Source organism: Parasteatoda tepidariorum, chromosome 2, assembly GCF_043381705.1.
Source record: "Parasteatoda tepidariorum isolate YZ-2023 chromosome 2, CAS_Ptep_4.0, whole genome shotgun sequence".
NCBI classification, from domain to species: domain Eukaryota; kingdom Metazoa; phylum Arthropoda; class Arachnida; order Araneae; family Theridiidae; genus Parasteatoda; species Parasteatoda tepidariorum.
Window position 1 is genome coordinate 62271451 of NC_092205.1, and position 15648 is coordinate 62287098.

Genomic DNA, 15648 nt, shown 5'->3' on the forward strand with positions numbered 1-15648 from the left:
AGAGAGCTTTAGCAGAGTTGTCTACGTTTTGATTTTTTGTCAGAAGCGTAAAATGTCAGACCTCACAGATTTTCAGAGAGGCCAAATTGTAGGAGCACGACTAGTTGGAGCAACAGTGACCGAAACATCCCAGCTTTTAGGCGTTTCTAGAGGTACGGTGTCTAAAGTCATGACAGCATACACACAGCGCGGAAAGACAAGCTCAGCAAAGCAAAATAGTGAACGGAAGGAGAAGCTGAGTGAAAGAGACCGACGGGTATTGAAGCGGATTATAATGCCTAAAAAGAAAACATCTGCAGCCAAAGTGACCGCAGAGCTCAATCAGCATCTGGATTCTCCAGTGTCAACAATTAAAGTTTGGACCTTCATAAAGAGAACATTTAAAATCTTACAATTAAAAAACCATGATTCTTATAAGACAATTGAAAAACCAATTTATTTTCTTTTACGTAACTTGTTTTAAAGTTATTAATTAGCCTTTGAGTGTTTTTAAATTTTAAAACATTATGCATGTATTGAATACTTGAGTGTCTAACAAAACTGAGAAGAGCTTAAGATTTCTTTGTATTTATGACTTAGCTTTTTAATTGATGTAGAAAATTGTTTACATTGATTATGCTTCGTTAATAAATAAGATATTGTTAAGGAATATTTTTTTATTTTCAAAAATTATTTATGAGTCAATTCAATATATATCGTTATGTTATATATCTTTCAAACTCAATAAACTTTATTGCTGTGCTCTACAAAATACTAAGTTTAATATAGTTATATAAAAAACCTTGATATTTTTTATTATACCATTGAATACAAAAAAACCATTAGTTACAAAAACCAAAGAGATTTTTTGAAAATATTTTTATAATTTAAATCACTTTATACAAGTTTAAAAAATAAAAATATGCAAATAAAATATTTAAAGCACACACATCTGTTTCAGTACTATAAGCTGTAAGCCATTTTAAAAACCTCGAGTAATTATTCGGTAATCTGAACCATTATAACACGTAATCTGTGTAATTTGGAAACGTAATATGTGCCTCTATGCGCCATATCGTTGGTTCTATGTCCATGTATTTGCACTGTTGATTTTACTTGTGTTCATAGTTCTGAAACGACTGTCTGGCTTTTAACTTCTTTTTCTTTTTCGCCCACTTTATATATTTTAAGGCGTTCCAACGAAAAGAGAACCTTCTTTTCTTTTGTTGATTTATTATTTGCAATAATATTTTCGTATTTGCAAACATAATAGTTTTTAAACTATAAAGCATTTACCTAAAAAGTATTTATATAACAATAAATCGTTTCAATTTTTGCAATGATTTCGGGAGAAACACAATTCGTATACAGCCATATTTAACCTTATATATGTACTTTCATTCTCATGGAAATATATACATGCTTATGATACGTATATGAATTTATGTGCCTTATAGGTTTATTCAAATATCTTTGTATGCGATGCATACTTTTGGGGTCTCATTTATGTTCTTCTATGCTTTTGTGGACGCGAATGGCATAAAATTCGTAGATCAATAACTTTATCGGAACTTAACGATCCATAAACGAACATCGCAAACCTGAAGGGATCTGATGATGCATATTTTGTTATCTTGAATGAGTTCTCCTTACTGCTATTATTCCCATGTGGCCTTTAATTTAATATCTTGGAAAATTATTGGAGTGGTCTGTATGCATTGGAATTAAAAACAGTTCGGAGTATTTTCATTTATTTATTTTTGCTCCATGTTAAAAACCGAATACTTGATGGCATTTTTTTAATTGGGAAGTTTTTAATAAATTTAGAAATTTTGTTACGTTTTTTGCAACTTTGAATAAAAATTATCTTATTTTTCAAAAAATTTAAAAGCGTTTTCAGAAATATTTAAAAAGATTTTGTTCTGAAAATATTTCTTGCATTCTTAAAAATAATTTCTTTCAGCTTTTATTCTTATTGGTTTTTGTACTTTTCTTATTGGTTTTTGTATTTTCCAGCTTATGAACTATTTGAGTGGTTGCTGTGCCACGGAATTGAAAATAGTTCTGAGTGTCTTTATTATTTGTCGCATGTCGTCAAAAATTTATATTTTTTAAATGAGAAACCTTTAATAAATTCAGAAATTTCTGAATAAAATAAAAATAATTTAATTTTTAAGTAATTATTTCAGAATAATTTCTTCTTGTGTCAATTTGAATACAGGTAACTTTTATGCAAAAAATTTTAAAACATTTTCAGGAATATTGAAAAACATTTTGGAGTTCTGAAAATATGTCTTACATTCTTAAAAAAAAAATTTCAGCTTTTATTCTTATTGGTTTTTGTATTCTTATTCTTTTATTTATAAACTATTTAATTTTATTTACAAACTATTTATTATTATTTATGAACTATTATTTTATTTTTATTTATAAACTATTATTTATAAACTATTTAACTATATAACCAGCTTATAAACTATTTGAGTAGCTGGTGTGCTACGGAATTGAAAACAGTTCAGAGTGTCTATTATTTGTTGCATGCCGTCAAAAATTTATATTTTTTAAAATGAGAAACCTTTAATAAATTCAGAATATTTTGAAAGACTCTTGAGCCAATTTGAAAATAGATTATTTTTCTGCACAAAAACTTGAAAACATTTTCCGAAATACTTAAAAACTTTTTGAGTTCTAAAGAGATTTCTAACACTCTACAATATATTTCCTTTCCATCTTTTATTACTTAAGGAATGCATTTTTAGGTTTTTATTTTTTCATTTCATGTTAATTATCAAATAAAGGACAACACATTTGTAAAGGCAAAATTTTGAAAAAAATATAATAAAATTTTTATTATATTTTTTCAATTAAGTTTTTTTTTATGCAAAAAAAAATTTAAACAGGTTAAGAAAAAAATTTTAAGGACATTTCGGGGTCTTGAAGCTGTTTTAGGCACTTTTGAATAAGTTCTGCTTACAAGTTTCACTCTTGGAGTAGCCTCGAATTAAAAATAAAGTCATTAGAGCACTAAAACTGACATTAAAATAAAAGTAATTTGTGGAATTTTATTGTTTTTTAATAACTATTTAATTTCAAAATAAATAATAAATTTAGTAGTTAGTTTTTTCATAAACTTTATCCCTGACATGCTAATTAAAAATCGGGATTTTGCTTGCAAAGAAAGGTTTTTAAATAATTTAAGAATGGGATGTAATTAACAGTTTAGTGGCACAAGATCCGGTTGCAGCTATATTATTCCAAATAATTACTGTTACAATGATAAGTAATGAATGTAGATAAATCCGTTGTTTCAAATCCCAGCTGGGATAGCGGAGCTATACCAAATCCATGAGGCCGTGAGTTTTCAAAAAATCGAGGAAAAGGAGAGGTCTTTCAAGAACCTCTTCCATGGTGAAATCCAGGCAATCAAGTAGATGGTGAGGACTAGCCTTGCTGGAGTTGCACTTTTTACAAGTTGGAAAAAGTTTAGTAGATAAATCTAACTATGCTAGAAACCAGGTCTGCCACGAAAGCAAAAGATAAATAAGAAAAAGAACATGCATGAAAACGACATTTCACCTACAGTGCCTTAAGGTCAGCTTGGAGAAATTTTTCATCGTGTAAATTGAGACCCAACTCAATCATGCATAATAACTCAATAATGCATAATAGCCAATACTTGATTATACAATAACTAATACTTGATTACATAATAACAAACTTAAATAACATAATCAAAATCCTTACTATCCAATAATTCAAATATATTTTGATTATTAAGAGTGTTCCGTGAAGACGTCCCTCAATATAAATTTTTTGTATCCTTACTAAAAATTAAAAAAATTATACACACGAGTGTTAATTTTAATTAATATTTAACCAATAAGATAAAATAAAAATGTATTTGATAAGCTTTAGTAGAGAAAGGTAACTGTAATGTACAAAAAAAGGTTTAAATGGAGGTTGAACCTTAAATGCATTTTTAAGAACCCTCTTTCTCTTATGTTTCCCACAATAAAGCTTTTCTTGGTGTTTATTACATCGTTTTTCTTCGACTGTAGTTTGTCAGTATTCGGTAGCGTTTTTTTAAACAATATTTAATATTTCATATGGAGAAATAAAAATGAAATTAAGTTGTAACTTACCTTCTGATTGGGAAAGAAATAAACATAATGCTCACACCATCTAAGAAAAGATTAAAAATTAAAAATTAGAAATCAAAATTACAAAAATTAAATTTAAAAATAGCGGTGAAAATTAATTTATAAAAAAAACTCACGATTTCAAAGCATGATTTATCTTTATAAAAGAAAGTTACCACTAGACTCAAGCAAATATCTTAAAATACCGATAATTTTAAAATATCGCGATAACGATATTAAAAATATATTCTCATGACATGTACGATATATGGGTGATTCTCACGAAATATGACAATTCACAGTCTCTTGCTCCAAAATCTAATACTATACTTTGGTGCATTTCTATTTTTTTTTTCTAGAGCAAATGTCAATAAACTACACTGCTGTCTGTGAGATATTAATAAATATAACTAAATAAATATACAAAACAATTTAGATTATTTTGAAGACTTTTCCGAATTGTCATGTTTCCAAAGAATCACCCATATATCACGAATACGATAAATATCAAAAAATATCGACAACGATAAATATCAATAATTATCGACACATGATAAATATCGATTAACGAACATTGGCCTGTTCGATAAATACCTAAAAGTATCGACGCTTAATAAATACCGAAAAATATCGAAATACGATAAATATCAACAATATCAGTGAAGAAAGACTTTTCCTTCACATGATGCTTCACTGTTCAAGGATATTGGCGACTGATATACTGAGTTTTGCTTTCTTGGCGTTATTTATTTTCGTCGGGGGGGGGGCGCAATTTATGTATGAAAACAGAAACCATGCTTTTTCTATCTCTTATTTATTATTAATTTTTTATAATTTCTCAGTTATTTTTAAAATTATGATTACTTAAACTGTTTCAAGAAAAAAATGCCTCTTTTTCTTTAAAAAAAATATTCGAATTTTTTATTTTGAAATCTATCGTGATGTATCGTAAAATATCGATATTTTTCAAGGATATAGTGATATATCCGATATTGCCCAAAACTAGTTACCAGAACTCCAACTTGAACAGCAACCTACAACTATTTTACAACTTAATTGTATCAGAACAATACAAGTGTAATCTTCAAACAAAACACATATTCACGAAAACAAATGTGTCAGCACTTGACTGCATTGGATTCACTTTTTTTTGTCAACCTCGGTAACTGTATATTCACCAAAACGAACATATTTTAAAACGCGTCAAAACAAACATTATTTAATTTATTCTACTTTCAATAAATAATTTTTCTTATTTCAAAAGCATTAAAGAAAAAGCCCTTTAAAAACTTATTCAAACAGGATTTTCAGAAGAAAAAAATCAGAATTCTGTATCCTTCGACGTACAAGCTAAGCTCTAAATCTGATTAGCAAAATTTTTTTTCGATTCTAGAACATTTTTCAATGAAAAAGAGAGGCAACTAATGTGTCACAAAATCAGATTAGAATAAAATTCGTCTTTCTTTTTACAACGAAAAATAAAGAAATCGATCAAAAAAATTCGAAACTACAAGTATTTCATTATTCTTGTTAGTAAACTAATTTAATATGCTCCAAGATATGTAATCTTATTACAATAAAGTTAAAGGAAAAAGTTATGAAGATTATATTAATAATTTAATAAAATTTCAGCAGACGGTAATTAATTATATATCAGAAGTTCCAAAAAGTAATATTCAATTTCTTATATCTTACATTAGATATCACAATATTATATTTTCATTCTAAATTTATAACAAATAAATAAAAATAAGCATTTTTTTCTGTAAAATAATCCAGATTCGAATGAAAGGATTATAGTTTTTTAAAATAGTTGAAAGTTCGAAATAAAAGCGTCCTGCTAAACATATAATTAATAAAAATACTTAATCTATTTGATTGTAAACATCGTGCTAACTAAAAATTATTTTTAAAAATTATAGAGAAGGGACTGGTTAAAAAAATAGAACAATATAAACTAAAATATTTGCCTAAAATTTTAAAATTTTGCAGTTTCAACAGGCACCGATTTTTATGAATAATAATTCTCATCTATTCTTATGATTCTAAGATAAATTCGTAATCTATAAATTTGTAGAAATCATGAAAAATGAAAGTTATTTTTAAAATGCAAGGTAGGGCTAGATTAAAAGTTTAGAGCAATATGTGCGAATATATTTGCCTAAAAATTTAAAATTCTACATTTTCAAGCATTTTTAAATAATATTAACTTCAAAAAACATCATTGATTCGCGAAGCAGATCTAGGCTAATCTTCAGCCGGGATTAAAAATTGTCGGGACACCTTGTTTAAACTCTAAATAGTTAGATACTTAAATAGTTGAAATGTTTACCTCACAAAAATAAAACAATTAATTTTTGTTAGTATAAAACCATATTTTCCGTCAACGCTAAAAAGGTTTTATCTTTCATAAAGTGCACTTAAAAATTAAATTATGTGCTATCAAACATTGTCAAATGCATAATCTATTTTTTGAATTAATTATCAACTTTTTAAAAATAGTTCCTTTGTCTCATTAAACTTATCATTATTAATTTCAGCTTTTATGCAGAAAAATACGATGAAAACTTTCCCTATCACTTACTTCATTCAATATATACATATTTTTTTTAACTTTCCTACGCTTAATAAATAAATCCCGGTATTGTTCTTAACTCTATAATGGAGACGGCGTTTATTTTCTTTATTCTTTACGGTTGCGGTTAATGTAGGGATGCTGCATTGTTCTTAATACCATAAGTTAACTACTTAGAGATTAATAGCTTTTGTTCCTGGAATTCAGGCGTGCTCGAGATGTAATTAAAAATCTTTATTAATGCGTTATCAAATCGAAATCCTTTAATGGGGTATATATTTTTTATTTTATGTAAAAAAGCAAAATTTCTATAAAAAGTATATTTCTTTCTGGTTGTTCAATAATCCTTTTATAATTATTTGAAATTTTTTATTTCTTTATTTTATAAATATCGATGAACAGCAGATCCAATTTTGAGTTTGCGATTACCAATATTAAACTCCGTAGTTTTGTAATTTGCCGACCAGTGGCCGAGTGGTTAGCGCGTCTAACTGTGGAGCCGTTGGTTGCGGGTTTGAATCCCGCTCAGAGTTTGGATGCCTCCATCTCTCTCTCTGTGTTCTATGTCCTTTGTGTGTGATTGTGTGTGAATGTGACCAAACGGGTTTGTGGCTGAGTGGCGTGGGCGACGCTGCTCCACCGCCACAGGTGCCCACTGGGTAACGAGAAGAGAGTAAGTAGTTCTGGCGCTTTCTGAGGTCAATGGACAATAGTTCCAAGTGCCCGCCATTTAAAAAAAAAAAGTTTTGTAATTTTGAACTCAATCTAGAAGACAAGAGAAATCCTGGATTAAGTATTAAGCTATACTTGCACCTTCGTGGAGGACTTTTTGATGGAACTAACCCGCATTTGTGTTACATGAAGAGGAAAACCCTAAAACCCTAAATAATGACAGCAAGGGGAATCTAACCTATGATCTTTCTACCACTGAAGATAATTCTACGACAGTACTGTGGTCGGTTCGAACCGGATTTGGAATGCACATTGACCAGTCACAGCTGAGATTTGAACTCTGGATCACCTCATTAAGAGGCAACTGCTCTATCCCCTGAGCCACCACAGCTCTCCTTGAAGGTTTATAGTATTTGAATGTTATGTATAGGATTTTTCTTCCAATCATATCATATACAGCGTTTTTCCATTGTTATTATGTGTTTTCTCTAACGTGTTGAATTCAATTATATGCAGATTAACTACCAGCACGATCCACTTTAAAGTGCCAAAAAATTATTATGTTTCTTAAATTTCCTTGGTAATCTGCAAACTAACGAGATATTCTGCACATTGCTTACTAGACACTATGAGCAGGATCCTGGGCGAAATTTCCTTCCCATTTAAATCTATAGGGGAGAGTGGTGTCGATTGTAACATTTTTTACTTAACTATTTTTAACTAACAAAAAATCCAATATATTATTAGTATTAATTGACAGACGAGTAAAGTAGACTATCCTCTACTAGAAAAAAAATTAAATACCTGATTTTAAATATTATTATATTAGTTATTAACAATTTTTGACAGTCGTGCACTTGTTACAATTGTCCCCACTTACGGGGTCAATTGTAACAGTTCATAAATTCAACTAAAACATAGTTAATTATACATATTATCATAGTTGTGATATATTTTTTTATTGATCAAAATAGTAGTGATATTTTAGGAGTAAAAATAATAATGAGCAGAGACCTAAAGGGTTAAACTTTTAACTTTAAGGGGTTAAAAATTTTAATTTATGCTGTGAAAGGTGACAAATAAAATAATGCACATGCAACATAATATAAATGATATAGGAAACTATTGGTGGTTCTTAAAGAGTTAAGTAATGGTTTGTAAACATAAGATTATTTATTTTCAGCTGTTACAATCGTCCCTTTACTTATTGTTACAATTGTCCCCAAGACGCCATTTCAGCTTCATTTGTTAAAAACAATGCTAGTTAATTAGCAAAACTAATCTTTTTTTTTATTGAAATGTTAATTAAGGTGTCCACTTACATATTCGGTTACTAATTTTTATTTGTTTAAACAAAATTACTTTGTTACAATAAAATATTCTAATACCAAAAAAAGTACTTGCGTGACGTGAAAATATCTTTTGTGATGTAACTCTTTCAAAAGTACATAAAAATGATTGCCATCAGGGGTGTACATGTAGATTTGTTAAATACACCTTGTGCACCACCTAGGAACCAAATCTAGAACCCGACACTCGAAATTTTTGCTCTGTTACAATCGTACCCTGTTACAATTGACCCCACTCTCCCCTACCTAAATTGAGGAAGTGGCCTCACGACTATCGGTGGAGTACTAAGCTAAGACGTACTTTCACCCATGCAGTGCTCCCTTGTCAAGCAAAAGGAGTACCTGAGCAGCTATGGCTCAGGGGATAGAGCGTTCGCCTGACAATGAGACAAACCGGGTTCGAATCCCAGTCGATACGAATTCCGCATCCGGCTTGCACCGACCACAGTGCTGACGTGAAATATCCTCAGTTGTAGACGGATCATGGGTTAGAGTCCCCTTGCTGTCAGGCTAACCGTGAGAAGTTCTTGTCGTATTCCTCTACATGTAACGCAAATACGGGTTAGCTCCATCAAAAAGTCCTCCATAAAGACAAATTTCTCTACTCGATCCAGGAGTTCCTTTGTCTTCTGGTTTGGGTTCAAAATTACAAGGCTACGGAGTTGAACATTAGTAGTCGTAAATCCATAAAATTGGGTCGGCTGTTCAACGACGGTTATTAAATATAAAATAAAAAAGGCGTACCTCCGTGATCAAATTAGCAAAAGCTTTGAGACTGGCAAGCTTGAATTGTTCAAGTTTCATTAGAAACAACGGATCATTGCTTGAACTACGCAACGTTTCTGTATGCTTAAATTAACAAAATGTAATTTATTTTTCGCTATTTGAAATATCTAGTTACTACAAACAGTCAAAATATTAGTTGATAGAATCAAACACTTTAAAAACTATTATACAAAGAGTCAAACAGCTTAAAATATTATTATGTCATTTGTCATAATAGTCATTTATTTATTTTTCAATATCTAAAGAGTCAAGTTAGTAAATTCAATCGAACAATCAATAAATTAGTTGATAAAATGAGAGAAACTTTTGAATTTTAACGATTAAAAAACCATTAATGTCTCCCTGCAGATTAGCTTGGTATACCTACAGATTAGCTAGGTATATCTACAGATTAGCTTGGTATACCTACAGATTAGTTAGGTATACTTAGATTAGCTAGGCATACCTGCAGATTAGCTAGGTATGCCTACAGATTAACTAGATATACCTACAGATTAGCGGGGTATACCTACAGATTAGCTAGGTGTACCTAGAGATTAGCTAGGTGTACCTACAGATTAGCTAGGTATTGTGCAAATTAACCGCTTTCTAGCTTTAACGGTAACATTTATGTTTTTTTATATGAATTTTTTGTACATATATATGCTTTTGTTATGTGAATTTAAGTTTGTTGTTCCGTAAATATAGTTATTTTTTTGTATCGTACCGAAATACCTATCAACAGTACGCAGATAGGGTTTTGTACCATGAATGCTGGAATGCTTGACATATAATTAAAATTTTAAGTTATCGAAGCGAATTGCTTATTTTTAAATTTTCCTCACTGCGAAAACTTAAGTTATATATTATTACCCGGTTTCATACAAAAACTTTTGCTGTATATTAATTATTCGCTATTTAAAAACATATGTGAGTTTGAACGTTACGTTCTCAACAGTAAAATATAGTTTCAAAATTAATGAATCCTTAATTATCTTTTATGTAAAAGAATACTATAATTTAAATTTTAAAAGTAAAAGAGAATCCTATATTGTTTATAAAAAGAATCGCAATATGTATTTTTCTAAGATAAGATGTTTTTGACAAGCTTAAAAATGAATTTAAATGTACATAAATTGCCTAGTTTTTTTCGAATACATTAAATTTTTAACTAAAAAAGAAATTAATTAAAGAAGATACCTGCTTTAAAAAATTCAATTATGTTTCAGAAAAACTTGTTTCGATATATGAAAACAATTATTCATTAAGTTGACTTGAGGAACAAATTTTTTCATCGGCCAGTAAAAGTAAATTAAATGTTTTAAAGATAATTTAGAATTCGAAAGAAAATTAATTTTTCCTTAGAGAAATAAATTTCTTCTATGAACATTTTTGTTCAAAATTAATTAATGAAATTATGGAAGCATATAGTAGCTACACTAGTAATAATAAACAAAAATAAAGCAAAAGGCACTGAAAGATGCGCAAATCGCAAATTTCAATAAATCTTTTATTTATTTCTCTCCAGCTTGAGTTTTTGTAATGAATAAGTGTCCTTAATGAAGTAGTGTTTTAATATTATTCGATGAATAAGAGTGTCCGTTTTGGTACCAAATAGACACCATTAAATAAACTACCAAAATCTTACTTGTCTTAACCGTGGCATTTAACTTATCAGAAGAACTTCACCATCGTTTACTTTAGTTTTTTTGCTTGTTTTTTTAAAATCGTATTCTACGTGGTTATTCGCACAATTTTTCATATTATAATTTATAGATTCTTATCAGCATTTCACTGAATATTTTATTTTTAAAGGCACTTTTTTTATTAAAAAAAATCGTCTGTTATTTATGTGGATATACTGCCTGTTTGAAATTTTGCACTGTTTTGAAATCACGCAATTGAATCAAGTTAATTTAACTAGTAAAGTTTAACTTTTAAAACTTATAATACTTCAAGTGAAGCGTAGTAGCTTCAAGTAGCTTCAAGTGAAGCGTATGTCTCGAGATCATATGATACTTTTTAACTGGATGAAACAGGGCTAGCTTGAATGTGGTAAAATAGCTGAAAATGAAGCTAACTTCAACGTTGCCAAGTGATGATCGCAAAAAAGAAAAGCAAGGAAACCACGGCAACCTGAGGACCACAAGTAATATTTTCTCAGTACTAGACATTATACAGTAGAGTAGTTCAGCAGTTTGCTACAGTTGTTTTTTAATGGGATCCCTGCATGTGTCAAAATGTGGGTATCTCTATCCTGATTGGTTGTTGAAGCGAGGCATTTGTTAACTTCAGCAAGTGTTTTTTTTTTCATTCTATTTCGAGTAAGCCAAACCCGTAAGATCAATTCTATAAAGTGACACATTTTATATTCTTTCACAAATATTCTTTCTTTGAAGATTCTTTCGAAAAGATATCTATTCTTTCACTACATATTTCTTACTTAGCACAAAGACAGGTACGAAGCCATGTAGAACAAAAATGAACAAATTATGCATTGAAGCTGCCAGGTACATGAAACAAAACTAAATCACGGTTACGAAAAAATACCTAAGCAAATAATAAATCTAAGTTAAGTAAAAGAAGTAAACGAGAAAGAATTATATTTTAACCAATTCGATGTGTGATACGGCGTTGTATTTTATTAACTTAATAAATAATTAGCATTCTAACTTAAGTGGGGAAATTTAGCTCAACTTTAACACGCCATCTTTTTTATAAACGATTAGCTGGAGCTGAGGTCATAGATCACGAATCTGAGTATCAGTGATTGTCTTCTTCTTGAGTTGCAAGTACCCAGTTGAAAATTGCTTAAATATTAATGTATAATGACATGAAACTGCAAAATTAATAGTGCAAAAAATTTTAAGAACTTTTTTTTCCTCAAATGTTTTTTTTAAATTATTTCATTTTTTGCGCTACTTACTTTTTATACATTGGCAATATTTATTCTTTCTATTTTTACTTATTTTACCCTGTTTCTGTATTAATATTTTTGCTTTGTTCTAAGAATAAGAAGCACATCGTACACTCAAAATCATTTGAATTTAATAATTTTATTTAGAATGAGATCAAAATAAACTATTTATAAATTGATTTATTTTGATTTTGATTTTGTGATTCAGCAGTGTTTAATTGTTCTAAACTTCAGTAATTACATTTATTGAATTATGATATGATAATAATACACAAGCTATCTTTTTTTTCAAAAAATTGTGTTTTCAAATAATTTGATTTATTTTCATTTTGATTTTGTGATTTAGCAGTGCTAAAATTGTTCTAAATTTCAGTAATTACATTTATTGAATTGTGATATGATGATAATAAAAGGCAAGCTATCTTTTTTTAAGAAAATTGTGTTATATTGTTATATTATATTGATTAAATTTTATCATTTCTGTTAAGATTTTTAATTATCTAAAGATTCAGATCCTGATTCTTTCGTTTTGTAATTTAGAAATGTTATTAGATATTTTATATGAAATCATGCTATTACTAAATTGTTAGCAAGAAGCACATCGTACACTCTAAATGATTTGAATTTAATAACTTTATTTAGAATGAGATCAAAATAAACTATTTATGAATTGATTTATTTTAACTTTGATTTTGTGATTGAGCAGTGTTAAAATTGCTCTAAATTTCAGTAATTACATTTATTGAATTGTGATATGATGATAATAATACGCAAGTTATCTTTTTTTTTAAAAAATTGTGTTGTATTGTTTTGTTATATTGATTAAACTTTATCAATTTTGCTAAGATTTTTAATTATCTAAAGATTCAGATCCTGAATCTTTCGTTTTGTAATTTTGAAATGTTATTAGATATTTTATATGAAATCATGCTATTACTAAATTGTTAGCAAAATACAAAATTGTATTTAAGCTGCGAATTCTCCTAACCCTTTTTTTTACAAAAAACTTAGTAAATCCTAGTTTAAATCATATTTTAAAATCTTAAAATATAAAATCTACCGTTATTTGTCTTTAAAAAAAATTATTTCAAATAAGTTGTCGAACTTTAATATATTTACCTAACCAAAAAGATAAAAAGTACGACACTTCTTCAGGAACAAATATTGACGTAAAAGACTTACGAATTTTTCTAAACTGTCATAGTTTTGTATGCATTGAAGTGCTCCGAGGAAAAACAAATAAAGAAAAAAAAATTATTTGTGTCTATTCTTTGGCCAATATTTCATTAAATTTTCGGAACTGAATATAAATTCACTTTTAAAACATCTCCCTACAATCAAAAATTCAGAATCAAATTTTTTAAAAATAAATTTCTATTTTAATATTTCCAGACATAACGTCTTATATATATTTAAGTTTGAAGATGTATTTTGCATTTCTAAATACGAGCAATGGAATTGAGTTTGATTTCTTGTTGGATTTGATTTGTTGATAAAAAATTGCTCTTTTATAAGTAATTTGCTAGTGCCTGACAGTGATTTCAAATTTTTAAAGTCTTAAAACGTGAGGGGGAATCAAAAGTCAATTTAATCAAAAGTTATTCAGAGGATTTCGTTTATTTTTTTCACACTGTACATTTATTGCATTATCTAACTTATTATTATTACTTATTTTACATACACCGAAGAGCCATTACATTATGACCACCCTCCATATATAACAATGGGCTCGCTCAGGTTTTCATGGTTTTTCGCCCAGGAACAATGTTTTCATGGGGCACATTAGGACCCATAATCCTCATAGAACAATCCCTGTCGTCTGTAAGCTACTTGAACATAGTTGCAGACCAGGTTCACCTATTCATGACAACAGTTCTTTCTGCGGGGGATGGTGTTTACCAACAGGATAATGCACCATGTCATAAGGGTCGAATCGTCATGGATTGGTTCGAGGAACGTTAGAGCATTTGTGGCCCTACTTGGAAAACCAAATTCGTGCTGCCACGCTACCCCCACGCAATGTGAGGGAATTGCAGGACCAGTTGGTGAGCGCTTGGTACCAGATATCTCAGACTACCAATCAGCACCTTGTGGAATCAATGCCACTGAGGGTGCTAGCATTTTTGAGGGCTAAAGGTGGTTCTGCACGTTAATAGCAGGGTGGTCATAATCTAATGACTCTTCGGTGTATATTAAATGTATTCACATGTTATAACTTTTAATGATTCAGAAAGTGTATAGGAAGGCTGAGAAAAGTGCTTGGGAAAGTTCAGAGAGTTGGGACATCGGTTCACGCAAATAGTCTTCGAAGCAATAGGCAACAATTAATTAACAAGATATAGTATTACAAAAAAGAATGAATCAGATGAAAATAAGTTGTAGTATAATTAATAAATATAAACTTAAGCAGATGTCGTCGCCAGTATTTATCAGAGGTAAATTATTTTTTATAAATATTTTTTAAACGTCAGGAAATAAGTCTACAATATAGAATGCACCTGCACGAAAATATGCGTTTATCATTTTCTAAAATTCGCAAAAATTGTCTTCGAAACAACAGGCTATAAAAATTAAAATCTAGATATAGGATGATTAAAAAGAATAAAATAAAATATGAATAATAATTATTCAAAGCAAGTTTTAAGTAGTTGTCGCCAGTATTTAGGAGAATAAAAAAATGTTGGCGATTTGTTTTTAATGATTCTTGGGAGTAACCTCATATATGTTAATTAGTTAGTGCAGATGATATTTTAAGTTACAGAATTACGCAAAAAAAAATGTGCTTTACCTGATTAAACATACTTTTTTTCTCGAAAGGTTTTGGATATCTGACTACCAAATTATATGGATCAGCCACAGTCTGGGAAAAGTGGTCCCAATAGTTTGGTCGGAAGAGCGGTCGAAAATTTGGACCATTCAATTTTGTTTTTTCGTTTTTCGTTATATTCCAGAAACTTTGAAAGTGTATTGAAAAAGTTTTGCACACGATGATAAAATTCCTCGATTCAAAATTCTGACAAATAATTTTGAATCATTATTTATTATTTTCATTTTTTTATTTAATAATAGTCGAAATTTTTTTGAAAGGTATGCAAATTTTTGTATTATTTTGAGGAACATAATTCTATAGGGTAAATACAAATTTTTTGCGAAATCGATCGAATAGTTCTTAAAAAATCGAATTTTTAAAAATACGACTTTTTTAAAAATTTCTCGGGAACAATTGGACCGATTTTGCATAAATTTTGTACT

General features: G+C 29.1%; 1 protein-coding gene across 2 annotated transcripts in view; it reads right to left on the reverse strand.

Moving 5' to 3' along the window:
* LOC107451053 (putative leucine-rich repeat-containing protein DDB_G0290503) overlaps positions 1-15648 on the reverse strand; it is a 224549-nt gene that overhangs the window by 192076 nt on the left and 16825 nt on the right. For both annotated transcript variants that reach the window (XM_043039812.2, XM_071177657.1), the window contains exon 2: positions 4122-4161. In XM_043039812.2, coding sequence (XP_042895746.1) covers positions 4122-4161 — 40 coding nt within the window. The remainder of the gene's footprint in view (positions 1-4121; positions 4162-15648) is intronic.